We start from the raw sequence: 16360 nt of genomic DNA, 5'->3' as shown, positions 1-16360 counted from the left end.
TTATGCAATATTATATTATAGATTCAAGATTCAAGAGAGTTTATTGTCATGTGTCCCAGATAGGACAATGAAATTCTTGCTTTGCTTCAGCACAACAGAATATAGTAGGCATAAATACAGAACAGATCAGTGTGTCCATATACCATTGTATAAATATATACACACATGAATAAATAAAACAGATAAAGTGCAAATAAACTGATGATGGGCTATTAATGTTCAGAATTTTGTTTGAGTTGAGTTCAATAGCCTGATGGCTGTGGGGAAGCAGCTGTTTCTGAACCTGGACGTTGCAGTCTTCAGGCTCCTGTACCTTCTACCTGAAGGTAGCGGGGAGATGAGTGTGCGGCCAGGATGGTGTGGGTCCTTGATGATGCTGCCAGCCTTTTTGAGGCAGCAACTGCAATAAATCCCCTCAATGGTAGGGAGGTCAAAGCCAATGATGGACTGGGCAGTGTTTGTATTATATTGTATTATATTATATTTTGTGGGCCCTACAATATTAAATAGAGGCATTTCACTACTAAGTGAATGCTGATATCAGGCTTCCATTGTTGGGGAAGTCCAGGACAAGGGGTCACAGCTTAAGGATAAGGGGGAAATCCTTTAAAACTGAGATGAGAAAAACTTTTTTCACACAGAGAGTGGTGAATCTCTGGAACTCTCTGCCACAGAGGGTAGTCGAGGCCAGTTCATTGGCTATATTTAAGAGGGAGTTAGATGTGGCCCTTGTGGCTAAGGGATCAGGGGGTATGGAGAGAAGGCAGGTACGGGATACTGAGTTGGATGATCAACCATGATCATATTGAATGGCGGTGCAGGCTCGAAGGGCCGAATGGCCTACTCCTGCACCTAATTTCTATGTTTCTATTCTTCCAGCTGTCCTATTCTTCAATGGACAAAGGCAGGACAAATGGTAGCAATTCTCAGCATAATTCTCAGGAGGTGTGAGAGCTTGGCCTCTTGCACGAGTCTCATGCATCAGTCTTGGCGAGCCTGGAAGTAAGATAACTCATAAAACAGCCAAATCTTCCGAGAACCATTTCCAATGCAAGGAGCATAAATCATGTAATCATGCAGACTCTGGAAAAATACATCATGTTCCAAACCTGGGGAAAATAACGCATGCTCAAAAATACATGCAAATTAATCAGCAGGCTGTGTAAACTACCTCAGCAGGAGAAGGAATCAAACATTTTCAAAAACCCAGAACGCATGTGGGAACATCATAAACCTTGTACTTGCTTCTTTAGATGATTAATGGGCAAGGCCATTGTGCTCTTTCCATCCTTGCATGTCCACCACAGTGCATGACATGACGCACAGCTCAATTGTGTTATCTTACCATTTACGGCCACACTCCCACAACATCCCATCAAATACAAAGCTTGCATATTAAACCTTGCTGAAAACCAGAGCTCATTTACAACAACGGGGCATTAGTAATGTTTTCTCAATCACACTCTCTGGTCTACAAAACAAACAATCTAACCTGTTTAACCTCATTCTAACTTGCTGTAAATTCTAGATTTAAATTTTCTCTGTTTTCTCCTTACTTTTAGACTTTACTTTAGAGATATAGTGTGGGAAACAGGAGCTTAAGCCCACTGAGTCCACAGCCATCACCCCATGCACCATCACTCTCCTACATACTGGGGATAATTTACAGAAGACAATCAACCTACAAACCTGCACGTCTTTGGAGTGTGGGTGGAAACCGGAGCACCCGGAGAAAGCCCACGCAGTCACAGGGAGAACGTACAAACTCTATACAGACAGCACCCATAGTCAGGATCGAATCTGAATCTCTGGTGCAGTAAGGCAGCAACTCTACCGCTGCGCCACTGTGCAGCCCACTGTTTTGTTTCTTGCTTAATCCAATCTTTCTTTCCATTTTAATTTGTTGGAAACATTATTATTTTTCTTCGAAACACCCTCCAGCTGCAAAAAGTATTTGAATCTTCAAATACTTTCCAGACTCCCGGATCCTCGCAACTGAAGCATGATAAAACTGTAACCCCTTTCATGAAATCAAACTAAGAAACAGAATGTGTAATGTGCAGGGATCGCTGGTCGGCGTAGGCCAAAAAGCCTGTTTCTGTGCTCTATCTCTAAACTAACTAAATCAGTCTAAACTCACGTTTAAAAGTACTTATGACATCAAGTTCCAGCAGCATTTTGGGTCGAGTGTTTCAGATCCCCACAAACATGCAGGTGAAAATATTCTCAATCTGCTTTAGTCTCTCTCAGTCTGAAGAAGGGTCTTGGCCCGAAACGTTGCCTATTTCCTTCACTCCATAGATGCTATTCCACCCGCTGAGTTTCTCCAGCATTTTTGTCTACCTTCGATTTCCCAGCATCTGCAGTTGCTTCTTAAACACTCAATCTGCTTTACATCTTTTGTGAATTATTTCAGTGTGAATGGAATATTTTCTATTCTACTCTATCAAGCTACCATAGCTTAAAAGCCTTTATAAGACCAACTTGTAACACCTCTCGATCAATTCCAAAGCCTTTACAACATTACAATATGAAGAACCAAAATGTCCCAAATAACCCAACCAGTGATTTCAAAGTTTGCAGAATAATTCTCTTGCTTTTACAATCTACAGTACTATTTATAAACCCAGCTATGCTATGTACCGTAAAGCTCTCGGGCTCCCCCGCTAAACTTGATTTAAAAAAAACGTAAGAAGACTGTCCCTCTTTGGCGATTTTTCAGCGAACTGCCGGCGACTGTCAAGTTCCCGGCAGTTGCCTGAAAAACCAGCAACTGGAACGGCGACTGTCAGAGTGGAACACACACAGACACACATCGCAAAGGCGGGGGCCAGGGCAAGCAGGGGGGAGCGCTGTCTGAAACTCACACGGTGCAAAGCCAAGGTGAACCAGACACACACCGCGATGAACAGGAAGGTTGGCGCTGTAATTAAGACGGCTAGAACAGTGTACGGTAAGTCTTTTAAAAGAGAGAGGGGAGAGAGGGGAGGAGAGGAGAAGAGAAGGGGGAGAAGAGTGGAGAAGGAGTGGAGACAACTTTTAATAAGCCAGAGATACACAGCTGTGAAGTTCGGCCGGCATTTAACTTTACCGGTCGGTTATCCTTGGTTCTGAAAACTCCTGCTTACGTTTTTATTCCCCAATGAGCCAATGAAAATGACCAATCAGCAAAGGCGATTAACGAAGACTACCTCGACTACCTACTACATGGCGACCCCACTACAACTGCACCTACGACTACAGGATTATCGATTATCTCCATGGCGAAAAATTTGCGGCGACCATACTGAGGCCGCGACTAGTTCCCAGAATGCGGGAACTCTTCGCGACCATGAAGGTGACTCATCAGAGACCATCAGCTAACATGTGGCATCCATGTGGCAAGCTCAGAGTCTCCAGCACTCGCCTAAAAAGTCGCCTAAGTGGGATAGGCCCATAAGTCTTTAATTCTTTGCAACAATTGTGAAATGGTTCAAGCAAGGAAGCTCGGAGCTAAGAAGTATTTGTAACAATGGGCAGGGAGAGAGAAGCAACTTCCTACCTTTTGGACCAGGGAAGCCAGTTTCACCAGGGAGCCCAGGAGTACCGGGCGGACCTTCATTACCCTGTGAGGAACAAAATCCACGTGTTATCAAAATAAGTGTACACAGCACCCCTCTTAAGCCTATGTAAGAAGGAACTGCAGATGCTGGTTTGAACTGAAGATAGACACAAAAAATTGGAGTAACTCAGCAGGACAGACAGCGTCTCTGGTGAAAAGGAACAGGTGACGTTTCAGGTTGAGACGCTTCATCAGACCTGAGCTATGTCCACATAGCCCACATTGATGAAGACAGCTTTAATTCCCCATTTAATTGTGGGAGGATTTGAGTTTAGGAGCAAGGAGGTCCTACTGCAGTTGTACAGGACCCTGGTGAGACCACACCTGGAATATTGTGTGCAATTTTGGTCTACTAATTTGAGGAAAGACATTATTGCTATTGAGGGAGTGCAGCGTAGGTTCACCAGGTTAATTCCCGGATTAGCAGGACTAACGTATGCTGAAAGAATGGGTCAACTGGGCTCGTATTCACTAGAATTTAGGATGAGAGGGGATCTTATAGAAACATATAAAATTCTTAGAGGACTGAACAGGCTAGATGCAGGAAACATGTTCCCGTTGTTGGGGGAGTCCAGAACCAGGGGTCACAGTTTAAGAATAAGGGGTAGGCCATTTAGGACAGAGTTGAAGAAAAACTTTCTCACCCAGAGAGTTGTGAATCTGTGGAATTCTCTGCTACAGAAGGTAGTGGAGGCCTATTCACTGGATGTTTTCAAGAGAGAGTTAGATTTAGCTCTTAGGGCTTACGGAATCAAGGGATATGGGGAGAAAGCAGGTACGGGGTGCTGATTTTGGATGATCAGCCATCATCAGGTTGAATGGCGGTGCTGGCTCGAAGGGCTGAATGGTCTACTTCAGCCATGGTTATATTGATCGGCGAAGTCAAATTCAAACACAACAGATAGAGCAAAAGGGAAGATACAGGGTGCTGAATTTAGTTCTCAGCATTGTGGTGCATCAGTTCCATGGTCCACACACTACGGGAATTACCCTCTACCCTAAATGACAAGGGAAAGTACTCATTTGTTGCATAAACAGTGCCCCTGGCATCTGCATATGTTCCCAACTTTTGTCCTTCACTCCTCCACTGTTTGGGATACTTCAAATTGTAACATTCAAGGCACCTCAATGAACCTCAATAGTTATCCCAATGATATTATTTCAGAAGAAAGGATTAGAATATCCCCAAGGAGAGAATGAATTCTGAGGATTGGGGAAATATCAGGAATTAGCAAAGGAGGATCAAGGCTTTAAGATGGAATGAAAAAGTATGCTGCAAAGGTATTGCATGCTGTAGAATACTTCACACGACACGTCAAAGAGAAAAACAATGAACTAAGGTTAATAATAACTCATAATGTAATGGAATAAAGGTTGCTCTTCTTAAAAGAAAAATGCAGCACGGTGGCACAGAGGTAGAGCTGCTGCCTTTCAGCGCCAGAGACCCAGATTCGATCTTGACTATGGGTGCTATGTTGTGCGGAGTTTGTACGCTCTCCCCGTGACCTGCGTGGGTTTTCTCCGAGATCCTCGGTTTCCTCCCACACTCCAAAGACGTACAGGTTTGTAGGTAAATTGGCTTGGTATAAATGTAAATTGTCCCTAGTGTGTGTAAGATACTATTAATGTGTGGGGATGGATGGTCGGTACAGACTCGGTGGGCCGAAGGGCCAGTTCCGGCGCAGTATCTCTAAACTAAAGTTAGACACAAATTGCTGGAGTAACTCCGCGGGTCTCAGGCAGCATCTCAGGAGAGAAGGAATGGGTGACGTTTCGGTTCGGGACCCTTCTTCTGACTGATGTCAGGGGAGTGGGCGGTACAGAAATAAAATGTAGTCAGAGACGATAAAGCTGGTTGGACAACTGGGAAGGGGGAGCGGATGGAGACAGAGGGAAAGTAAGGACTACTTGTACTTAGAGAAGTCAATGTTCATACCGCTGGGGTGTAAGCTGCCCAAGCGAAATATGAGGTGCTGTTCCTCCAATTTGCACTGGACTTCAGATGTTGCATCTCCTGCGGTTGCAGTGGAAAGTACCTGGGGAGGGGGTGGTTTGGGTGGGAAGGGACAAGTTGACCAGGGATTTGCGGAGGGAACGGTCTCTGCAGAAAGTGGAAAGGGGTGGTGATGGGAAGATGTGGCTAGTGGTGGGATCCTGTTAGAAGTGGCAAAAATGTCAAAGGATTACATACTGTTTGCCACGGCTGATGGGGTGCAAGGTGAGGACAAGGGGATCTCTGTCCTTGTTACGAATGAGGGGAGGGGGAGCAAGAGCGGAGCTGCGGGATATCGTTAGTGTAGGTTCCTTACTGAAAAGAAACAGGAATAAGTGCATTGGATAGTTAGGGAATTACAAAGAAAATACACCAACAATTTGTGTCCATCTTCAGTGAAACAGCAGAGTGGAGCACCAGTATATCCACACTGCCTGACAGCTCCAGCAAGCTCGGTTGCATCATGACCTCTCATGCTGTCCAAATAGAGTTTGCATGTGTGGGTTTAGTTCAGGTCCTCTGGATTTTTCGCACATCCAAAAGATATGCTGGTTTTTAACTACTGTAAAATACCCCTAGTGTAGGTGGACGTGAAGAGAATTAGGAGATGGGAGAGGAGTTAACGTGAGGGTGAAAATGTGATTAATGTGTATGGATGGCTGGCTGGTGGTCCATGTGGAGCCATTGGGCTGAGAGTTCTGCTTCCCTGCTAGATGGCTCAATGACAAATGAGTCGTGGTAAACATTCTAGAACTAATGGGGATCTACAGGACTAGAATACACCAAGAGCTAAAAGAGATTAGCATTTGTAAGGCATTGGTGGCATTGATCAGGGAATCTAATGGAATGGAATCTCTGAATTCTCAGGACCTGATGGCCTGCCAAAACCCCGCAGTTTTGAATGAAGGAACGAATGAAATGAATACTTTATTGTCACAAGTCACTGTAAAAGTCCGTGTTTTGTATACCCAAAGAGCCACCACGTAAATTATGGCACCAACAAAGTTACAAGATGTCTGGCATCAGGTCCTCCCTTGCTCTCCCTCCTCCCTAATGGTGGTCCACCCATGCTGAGTCCTCCTTGTTCTCCCCCCCCCCCCCCACCTCATCCTCATGGCGGTATTGCAATGAAGATGGGGGAGGCACTTGCTTGTCATTTTCTAGAATATCATAGATTCTGGAGCAGTTTCCACAGATTGGAAGGTGGGAAGTGTAACAGGGACGAGAAAACAGGAAAAGAGGGATTACCATTAATAGGAAACAAGACTAGGAACAATAACTGCAGGCCTAACAGGGCACTTAGAAAAATAGTTGAATTGGGCAGTCACAATGGGTACACGATGGGAAGCTTGTGTTTGACTGAAGTTGCAACTGGAAAAAACAGTTAAAATTGTGTAGGAAGGAACTACAGATGCTGGTTTACACCAAAGGCAGACACAAAATGCTGGAGTAACTCAGCGGGACAGGCAGCATCTCTGGAGAGAAGGAATGGGTGACATTTTGGCTCAAGACCCTTCTTCAGACTGAGAGTCCGGGGAAAGGGAAACGAGAGACATGGAAGGGTAAGGTGTGAACACGAGTGATCAAAGGGGATGAAGTTCAAGGTAAATGTAGAAAAGATCATTGTTAGCTAGGGGAAGGTGACAACGAGGCATACAAAGTGAAATTTAATCAAGAGGACAGTCAAACTAGTCGGAGAACAAGGTTTGGGGAGGGATGGAGAGAGAGGGATTTGGACTTTGATAAGGCACCACAAAAGATATTAAGAAGCAAAAATAGAGTGAATTGTATTGAGGGCAAAATACTGGTGTGGTTTGATAAAGGTCCAACAGATAAAAAAACTGGAATAGGAATAAATGAGTCATTTTCGGGTTTGGAGGCCATGACCAAATGGTTCCATGAGTCTTGGTGTTGAGGCTTCAACTGTCATAAAGTCATACAAGGGCACAGCATGGAAACAAGCCTTTCTGCCCATTAAATTGATGCCAACCATTCCTTGTATGTGAATACTTGGCCAATAAACTTAAACTTACTTGCTTACATTGACCACCCATTTGCGCTAATCTCACATTCTCCTCAGCTTTAGTTTAGTTTAGAGACACAGCACGGAAACAGGCCCTTCGGCCCACCAAGTCCACGCCGACCAGCGGTCCCCGCACATTAACACTATCCCACACACAGTAGGGACAATTTGTACATACACCAAGCCAATTAACCTGCCATTCTTTGGAGTTTGATAGGAAACTGAAGATCTTGGAGAAAACCCACGCAGGTCACGGGGAGAACGTACAAACTCCGCACAGACAGCATCCGTAGTCAGGATAGAACCCGGGTCTCCGGCGCTGCAAACGCTGTAAGGCAGCAACTCTACCGCTAGGCCATCATCCCAGATTTTATCTCACATCCAAGCTGCCACAATCCACATCAATGATTTGAATGAGGGAATTATGTAATATATCCGAGTTTGATTTTGATACAAAGCTGGCCTTTGCATGGCACAGGTTAATTGTCCATGTAAAGGATGTCAGCTGACTTCAGGGGGACAGTTTAACGGAATGAGTTAAGGATATGGCAGATAAATAGACTGTGGAAAAATGTCAGGATATGCACCAGAGCTATATTTTTCAAATGTTGAGAATTTAACATGTTTAGTTAGGTGTTGCGAGCTACTTGCTTATCCTTATAGACAATCACTGACAGTTAAGTGGAGAAAGCATTTGGGAAGACAAATGATACATTGGCTTTTATTGCAAGGGGACTTACAAGAATAAAAATGTCTTGTTCAAATTATATACAAAACCAAGTGAGATAGCTGTTGGAATATTGCGTGGGGATTTGTTCTCCCTACCAAAGGAAGGGTGTACTTGCATCAGAATGATTTCTGATGAACCTTTGCTGGGGAGTTCCTCAGTGTAGTGCTTCTCCTCCTGTTCCATCAAGAGAATGGGGCCTCTGCTCCTTTGACTAAAGGGCCTGTCCCACGAGCATGCGCCTGCATGCGGTGAGCGCGACCAAACTGGAAGCGGGGGCCGCGCGGAGGTTGAGTGAGTGACGTGAAGTTCGAGCGAAGTCCGCGGGAGGTTCGTGTGTGACGTACAGCGTCTAGACGCTGCGTACGGTGTCGAGATGCTGCGCACGCCCGTCGAGGCAGCTGCCGGATTGCAGGCCGTTGCCGTGCGGAATTTTTGAACACGGTCGGTTTTTCGGAGCCCCGCGTGATGTCAGGACCAGCTCCGCTCAACCCCTTATGGCTCTGGCGATCGAAGTGGGACCGGCCCCGCGTGGCCGTACGGCTCGAGCGACCACGATAGGTCGCGCTTGCCGCATGGAGTCGCATGCTCGTGGGACAGGCCCTTTAGGTCGCGCTTGCCGCATGGAGTCGCATGCTCGTGGGACAGGCCCTTAACTTTGCTTGAATGATTCCATTACAATTAATCTCAATTCGCAATAAAGTATTTAACATCAATTAAGACTCTTACCTTTTCACCCAATGTTCCAGGGAAACCAAATATGCCGCCCGAGCCCTTTGGTCCTGGTCGTCCCGGCCTTCCAGGTGCACCTGAAATCCCAAAATCTCCAGGTCTCCCTTTCTCAAATCCTGGGAGACCTCGCAATCCTGGCAAGCCACTGGGACCAGGTAGTCCTGGGAATCCTTTGCCTCCTGTTGAAAAATAAGGACGGAAATATCAAAATTTACTCTTTACATTGATCTTGCGACTTTGGCCCAATTGTTAATCAGATACAAATTGGCTCTCTTCCTTTGAGAGTTTTATTTTGTAGACAATAGACAATAGGTGCAGGAGTAGGCCATTCGGCCTTTCGAGTCAGCGCTGCCATTCAATGTGATCATGGCTGATCATCCCCAATCAGTACCCCGTTTCTGCCTTCTCCCCATATCCCCTGACTCCGCTATCTTTAAGAGCCCTATCCAGATCTCTCTTGAAAGCATCCAGAGAACCTGCCTCCACCGCCCTCTGAGGCAGAGAATTCCACAGACTCACCACTCTCTGTGAGAAAAAGTGTTTCCTCGTCTCCGTTCTAAATGGCTTACTCCTTATTCTTAAACTGTGGCCCCTGGTTCTGGACTCCCCCAACATCGGGAACATGTTTCTTGCCTCCAGCATGTCCAAACCCTTAGCAATCTTATATGTTTCAATAAGATATCCTTTCATCCTTCTAAACTCCAGAGTGTGCAAGCCCAGCTGCTCCTTTCTCTCAGCATATGACAGTCCCGCCATCCCGGGAATTAACCTGGTGAACCTACGCTGCACTCCCTCAATAGCAAGAATCTGTAAAACTGTATTTCATCCCATGGTTTTAACTCAGCTCATTTATACCCATAATTTCACTATATTTTGTGCTGCTTATCGGAAATGGTTCTAATTGCGCAGTAATATAAACCAGTAATTGGTATCTATAGTAAGACATGAAAACTCAAAAAGTATAATTTATTAATAGTGTCCTTTCTGTTCATATTTCTCCCAAGCAACACAAAATAATCATGATTTAAAAATTAATAATTTTTATATATATTATCAAATATATAAATATACAATCAAAATATTTTGATACTATTTCAAAAGCACCAATATTTCAACTAGTCTGACAGCAAAGTTTGCTTAATTTGATAACATGAAATATCGAGTGGACTTTTATCCAAGTTTTACCCAATCCATATATTGACTTTTAAAGTAAAATGTTTTACAAAATAAATTACTTGTTAATTATTGAAACAATACAATGATATTAATTTGAATTGTGGTGCTAGAAGTTACTATAGTTGCCATTTGTCCGTCTGTGAGAGATGGTGGTGGGGCTTTGATATTGTCCTGCTTGGATAGGGAAATGTTTCATCTGCGGTTGCATCTCTTGCTGTGGCTGACTCGGCCTAATCCTCCCACTGCTCCCACAGGTGAAGTTATCTCTGGCTGTTGGAGCGGGGAGCTTTGGTCATTTTGTGGCGTTGGTGCCTGTCCTTCAGTGTCTTGAACCATATGCTGTCATGGTGCATAATACCTAACAGGAGGTCCTTTCTCCACCTCCCCGGTCTTTAGACGCTGCTTCCCAGCTGTCAGTGCCAATGATGAAATATATCTTTTAATCTTTGGTCATCCACTTGGCCCTCGTGTTTTGGCGACCTAGCACGAGGGCCCAATAGCACATCTTTGGGGATGTGTCCATTTTCCATCCTGCGTTCATGTCCAAGCCAGCATCCGGTTCACGATCGCAGGGATACTGGACATGTTGATCAGGAAGAGTACAGATTCAGAGGTGATTTTGTCCTGCCATGTAATCCCCAGAATGTGATGTTATGATGAGCATTTGATGGCACCGGGCTTGTACTCGCTGGAGTTTAGAAGGATTAGGGATATTCAAGGGGTAGTTCAGCATCGAGCCCACTCATCACTGGCACCAGAGCTGGACAAGCCTTTGGCTATCTTGGCTGTTTTTCCGAGGCAGTGTGACGTATAGAAGGTGTCGGGCATGAAGTGCTCCTGCAGTAACATCACTTGCAGTGTTGACCTGCCCAAGCACAGCAGATAAAACAGAGGATTTTGCAGGATCCCCAAGGCTAAGGCAACCTTCTCAATGCCCATCAGTAGCTAAGGGCATGTCATGGAACCCTGGATCCTGTGGCAAGCCCTGATGTGTCTCAATCACGGAGGACTGGACACACGTGGAATTGTTAACTTTGTTTCTTTCTCCTCAGATGCTGCCTAGTTTACTTTAATTTAGAGACACAGGGTGGAAACAGACCCTTTGGCCCACCGGGTCCGCACTGACCAGCAATCCCACACACTAACGCTATCCTACACACACTATATACCAGGCCAATTAACCCACAAACCTGTATGTCTTTAGAGTGTGGGGGGAAACTGGAGATCCCGTAGAAAACCCACGCAGGTCACAGGGAGAACGTACAAACTCCATATAGACAGCACCCATAGTCAGGATCAAATCCGGGTCTCTGGCACTGTGAGGTAGTAAATCTACTGCTGTGCCATCGTGCCACCCATCTTAGTATTTCCAGGTGATCTTTGATCTTCTCAGCATTTCCCGAAATTTCACAATTTACTTGTAATTTGAGCGCTTTTGATCCAAACGCCCATGTGGGGACTCCAATTCCATCCACTTCTTATTCAATCAACTCTCTCAACTGAGCTACCAAGCACTTTGGCCTACCAATGTGCAGAGGCCCTACTCTGTCAACAAGGTAACCAAAGGGTTTTCCAGCTACAAGCTCATCACTTGCTGTTACACTGAGTTTCCCAATCATTGATCAAGCAATTGCAATGAAGGCAAGCATAGAGTCATAGAGAGATACAGAGTGGAAACCGGCTCTTCGGCCCAACTTGCCCACAGCAGCCAACATGGCCCAGCTCCACTAGTCCCACCTGCCCACATGTGGTCCATATCCCTCCAAACTAGTCCTGTCCATGTACCTGTCTAACTGTTTCTTAAATGTTTGGATAGTCCCAGCCTCAACTACCTCCTCTGGCAGCTTGTTCCATACACCCACCACCCTTTGTGTGAAAAAGTTACCCCTCAGATTCCTATTAAGTCTTTCCCACTTCACCTTAAACCTATGTCCTCTGGTCCTCGATTCACCAACTCTGGGCTAGAGACTCTGTGCATCTACCCGATCCATTCCTCTCATGATTTTGTACGCCTCTATAAGATCACCCCTCATCCTCGTGCACTCCAAGGAAGAGTCCCAGTCTACTCAACCACTCCCTGTAGCTCAGACCCTCTAGTCCTGGTAACATCCTCGTAAATATTCTCTGTACCCTTTCCAGCTTGACAGCATCATATGGCCTCAATATAAAGCTCTCACATTTCACTAGGGTGCTCTGGCCAGTCGATTGAATGATCTATCTGACAAGAAAGGGTTTGGTTATGAAAAATACTGTTGATGCCGGGAAACTGAAATAATATCAATTGCTGGAAATTTTTTTAAAAACTCAGCAATTCAGGGAGCATCAGTGGAAGGAGATAATGTCAACATTCAGGGCCTGCAACCCTTTAACAAATCTTTGGCAACATAAAAAATATACATCAACTATTTGGCCCCATTGGCAGCTCAAAGGCTGTGTGGAAAGGAACAGGATATGTCCTGGAGGTTGTGTTGTATGGCAATGTTTTAAAATCCCCCAGCATTGCAGAAAAGATTTATGAGAGCGTTGCCAGCTCACGAAAGTCTGTGTTATAGAGAGAGGTTGTGCAGGCTGGGACTTTATTCCTTGGACCATAGGAGACTGAGGGATGATCGGATAGACGTGCATCAATTCATGAAGGGACTAGGGTCAAGATTCGTAAGAGGCAAGAGTGATTAATTTTCATATGTACTGAAAACAGAAGATTGAAATTCTGAAAGAGTAAATGGAATAGGCACAGATGCGGTGTAGACAGAGGAATTGGGAGTAGCGGATAGAGTCTTTGAAGGAGGCAGGGTGGGAAGAAGTGTAGTCAAGATAGCTGTGGGAGTCAGTAGGTTTGTAAAAGACGTCAGTCGTTAGTCTATTTCTTGTGATGGATACTGTGAGATCAAGAAAGCGGAGGGAGATGTTGGAGGTGGTCTAATGGAATTTGAGTGCAGGATGGAGATTAGTAGTAAAGTTAATGAAGTCAGTGAGTTCTGCATGGGTGCAGGAGGTAGCACCGATGCAGTCGTCATGTAGCAGAGATAGAGTTCAGCGTATGCCTGGAACAATGATTGTTCAACGTACCCTACAAAGAGGCAGGCATATCTGGGCCCATGTGAGTGCCCATAGCTACGCCTTGGATTTGGAGGAGGTGGGAGGAGTCAAAGGAGAAGTTGTTGAGGGGAGGACCAGCTCCACCCATGCAGAACTCACTGACTTCATTAACTTTACTACTAATCTCCATCCTGCACTCAAATTCCATTAGACCACCTCCAACATCTCCCTCCGGTAGGCGGCGCGACTCTCGTCTGCAGCGGCCTCTGCAGTCCGTCTGCGTTTTTATTATTTTATGTCTATGTTTTAATGTAGTTTTTGTTATTTTTGTTGGGGTATGTGTGTGGGGGGGTGGGGGGGTTGGGGGTAACTTTTAAATCTCTCCCTGCACGGGAGACCCGACCTTTTCTTTGTCGGGTCTCCGTTGTCGTTGGGGCTGCAACGAGGAGCGGCCTCCAACAGGAAGACCGGGGGCTCCAGTGCCGACACTCACCTCACCGTCGCGGAGCTGGCCGAGTCCAGAGCGGGTGGAGCTGTGGTGGACGCTGCTGCGACCCGACCCCCGGAGATTCGGAGGCTGCAACTGCGGGTTTGGCGGGCGGCACCGGGAGCCCGCGGGTCCCTGGAGGGAGACCGCTTTTCAGGGCTCCCGCAACGGCGACTTCTCCCGCCCGAGTTGCGGGGTTGAAGAGCTCCTGGAGCGGGGCCTTACAGCTCCGCCCCGCGCGGCTTGGAATGGCCGCGGGAGTTTGCGAGCGCACGCCGGGGGCTCTAACATCAAGACCCAGTGTGCGACCTTGCATCACCCGGCGTGGCTTAAATGACCACGGGACAATCGCCATCGCCCGCCGGGGGCTTTGACTTTGACTCTGACATCGGGGGGGGAGAGTGCAGTGGAGAGAAAAGTTTTTTTGGCCTTCCATCACAGCAATGTGATGGATGTTTATGTAAAATATGTTGTGTCTTGGGTCTATTTGTTTGTAATGTATGGCTGCAGAAACGGCATTTCGTTTGGACCTCAAGGGGTCCAAATGACAATAAATTGAATTGAATTGAATTGAATTGAATTGAGTAGAGTGTTAGTAGAGGGAAATTGGCTGGTTCTGTGGTCGAGGAAGGAACGGAGGGATTTTAGGCCTTCTTGGTGGGGGATGGAGGTGCAGAGTGACTGAACATCCATAGTAAAGAAGAGGGACAAAGGGTGAGGAAGGGATGTCTTGGACATAGGTTGGGAGGGAGTGGACCGGGGGGGGAATAGGCTGGAGTCAAGCTGCGTGGAAATGATATCAGTGGAGCAGGAACAGGCAGAAACAATGGGTCTGTTGATAGATTTTGGGGAGAAGGCAAAACCGGGCCTGGGAAACGATATATGGAACATGCTGACAGAGGAAGTAGTTAAGACAGATACATCAACAACGTTTAAAGGATTTTTGGATAATTACATGGACAGACGAGGTTTAGAGGGATATGCCTCAAACATGGGCAACTGGGACTGGCACCAATGGGCATCTTGATCATCATACATTAGTTGGGCTGAAGGAGAGAGGGATAGGATGGATTCGAGGTACGTGTCTGAAGAAGGGTCTCGACCCAAAACGTCACCTATTCATTTTATCCAGAGATGCTGCCTGACCCGCTGAGTTACTCCAGTTTTTTTGTGTCTATTCTCAGTTGGGCTGAAGGGTCTGCCTGACTCCACGACTCTGACTGTGGCAAGGGATTATCCAACCACTTTTATATGGTAGAATAGATATATAATAAACTCTTATTTCTCCAAATTTCCTAAGTGGGACAGGGGCATAAGAGACAGGCTAGGATGCTAAGCAAAGAAGCTGTACTGGAGGGATGCAGCTTGTCAGTCAGCATCTGTGGAGGAAAATGGAAGTACGATATTTTGATCGGGACTCTTCTGCGATGTAGCTAAAGGCTAATGCATGGAATACTCGTGTGTGAGGAACTGTTTTTTTTTTGGAGTAATTCTCAGTTGACTAGCAAATTCATGCAATTGGCTACCTCTCCCACCACATTCCCCATCAATGCCAGATGCCTGATCAAATTTTGTACCAGGAATTCCTAATTTCCCCAGGGAATGGGAATTGTCAATCTATAGCAGTCGTTTAAGATTGCATTTTCTCTCTCTCTTTCTCTACCGCTACATCCAGTCCTTATGCCTACAAAGGATATAATTGGCAAGACTTCATTTTGGATCAGCTTCGTTTGCGAGACTGTTTAAACAGACAGCCAGCAAATCCTGGACAAAACTTCAAAATGCCTTTCTCACCTACCTAATCAAACGTGTTTCATAACTGGAACCAAACTTGGCAAAATTGTGGTGCCTGACGTAATAATAATAATAATAATGGATGGGATTTATATAGCGCCTTTCTAATACTCAAGGCACTTTACATCGCATTATTCATTCACTCCTCAGTCACACTCGGTGGTGGTAAGCTACTTCTGTAGCCACAGCTGCCTTGGGGCAGACTGACGGAAGCGTGGCTGCCAATCTGCGCCTACGGCCCCTCCGACCACCACCAATCACTCACACACATTCACACACATTCACACACAGGCAAAGGTGGGTGAAGTGTCTTGCCCAAGGACACAACGACAGTATGCACTCCAAGTGGGATTCGAACCGGCTACCTTCCGGTTGCCAGCCGAACACTTAGCCCATTGTGCCATCTGTCGTCCCAAATGGGAGCAAGTATCACTCATCTTTATGCAGGGAGTCTCAACGATTTCCGCCCAGTGGCACTCACCCCTGTCATTGCAAAGTGCTTTGAGCGGCTGATCTTGGCTCACCTCAAAGCCAGCCTCCCCCCCACACTGGACCCCCACCAGTTTGCCTACCGGGCCAACAGGTCTACAGAGGACGCCATATCGGCGGCTCTACACTCTGCCCTGACCCACCTGGACAACAACAACTCCTACATCAGGTTGCTGTTCATTGATTTCAGCTCTGCCTTTAACAATGTCATCCCCGCCAGCTTGATCACCAAACTCAGCGGACTTGGCATCTCCACCTCCCTCTGCAACTGGACACTGGATTTCCTCACCAACAGGCCA

At 46.1% G+C, this 16360-nt stretch overlaps 1 protein-coding gene across 7 annotated transcripts in view; it reads right to left on the bottom strand.

Annotated features, from left to right (window-relative positions):
* col4a6 (collagen type IV alpha 6 chain) overlaps positions 1 to 16360 on the bottom strand; it is a 394735-nt gene that overhangs the window by 49334 nt on the left and 329041 nt on the right. For all 7 annotated transcript variants that reach the window (XM_033030165.1, XM_033030164.1, XM_033030169.1 and 4 more), the window contains 2 exons: positions 9074 to 9255; positions 3542 to 3605 (listed from right to left, as the gene is read on the bottom strand). In XM_033030165.1, the coding sequence (XP_032886056.1) occupies positions 3542 to 3605; positions 9074 to 9255 (246 nt within the window). The remainder of the gene's footprint in view (positions 1 to 3541; positions 3606 to 9073; positions 9256 to 16360) is intronic.

The sequence above is a fragment of the Amblyraja radiata genome, chromosome 12, assembly GCF_010909765.2.
Source record: "Amblyraja radiata isolate CabotCenter1 chromosome 12, sAmbRad1.1.pri, whole genome shotgun sequence".
NCBI lineage: Eukaryota > Metazoa > Chordata > Chondrichthyes > Rajiformes > Rajidae > Amblyraja > Amblyraja radiata.
Note: the sequence above shows the minus strand (reverse complement) of the source record. Positions and strands in the feature narration are given on the sequence as shown.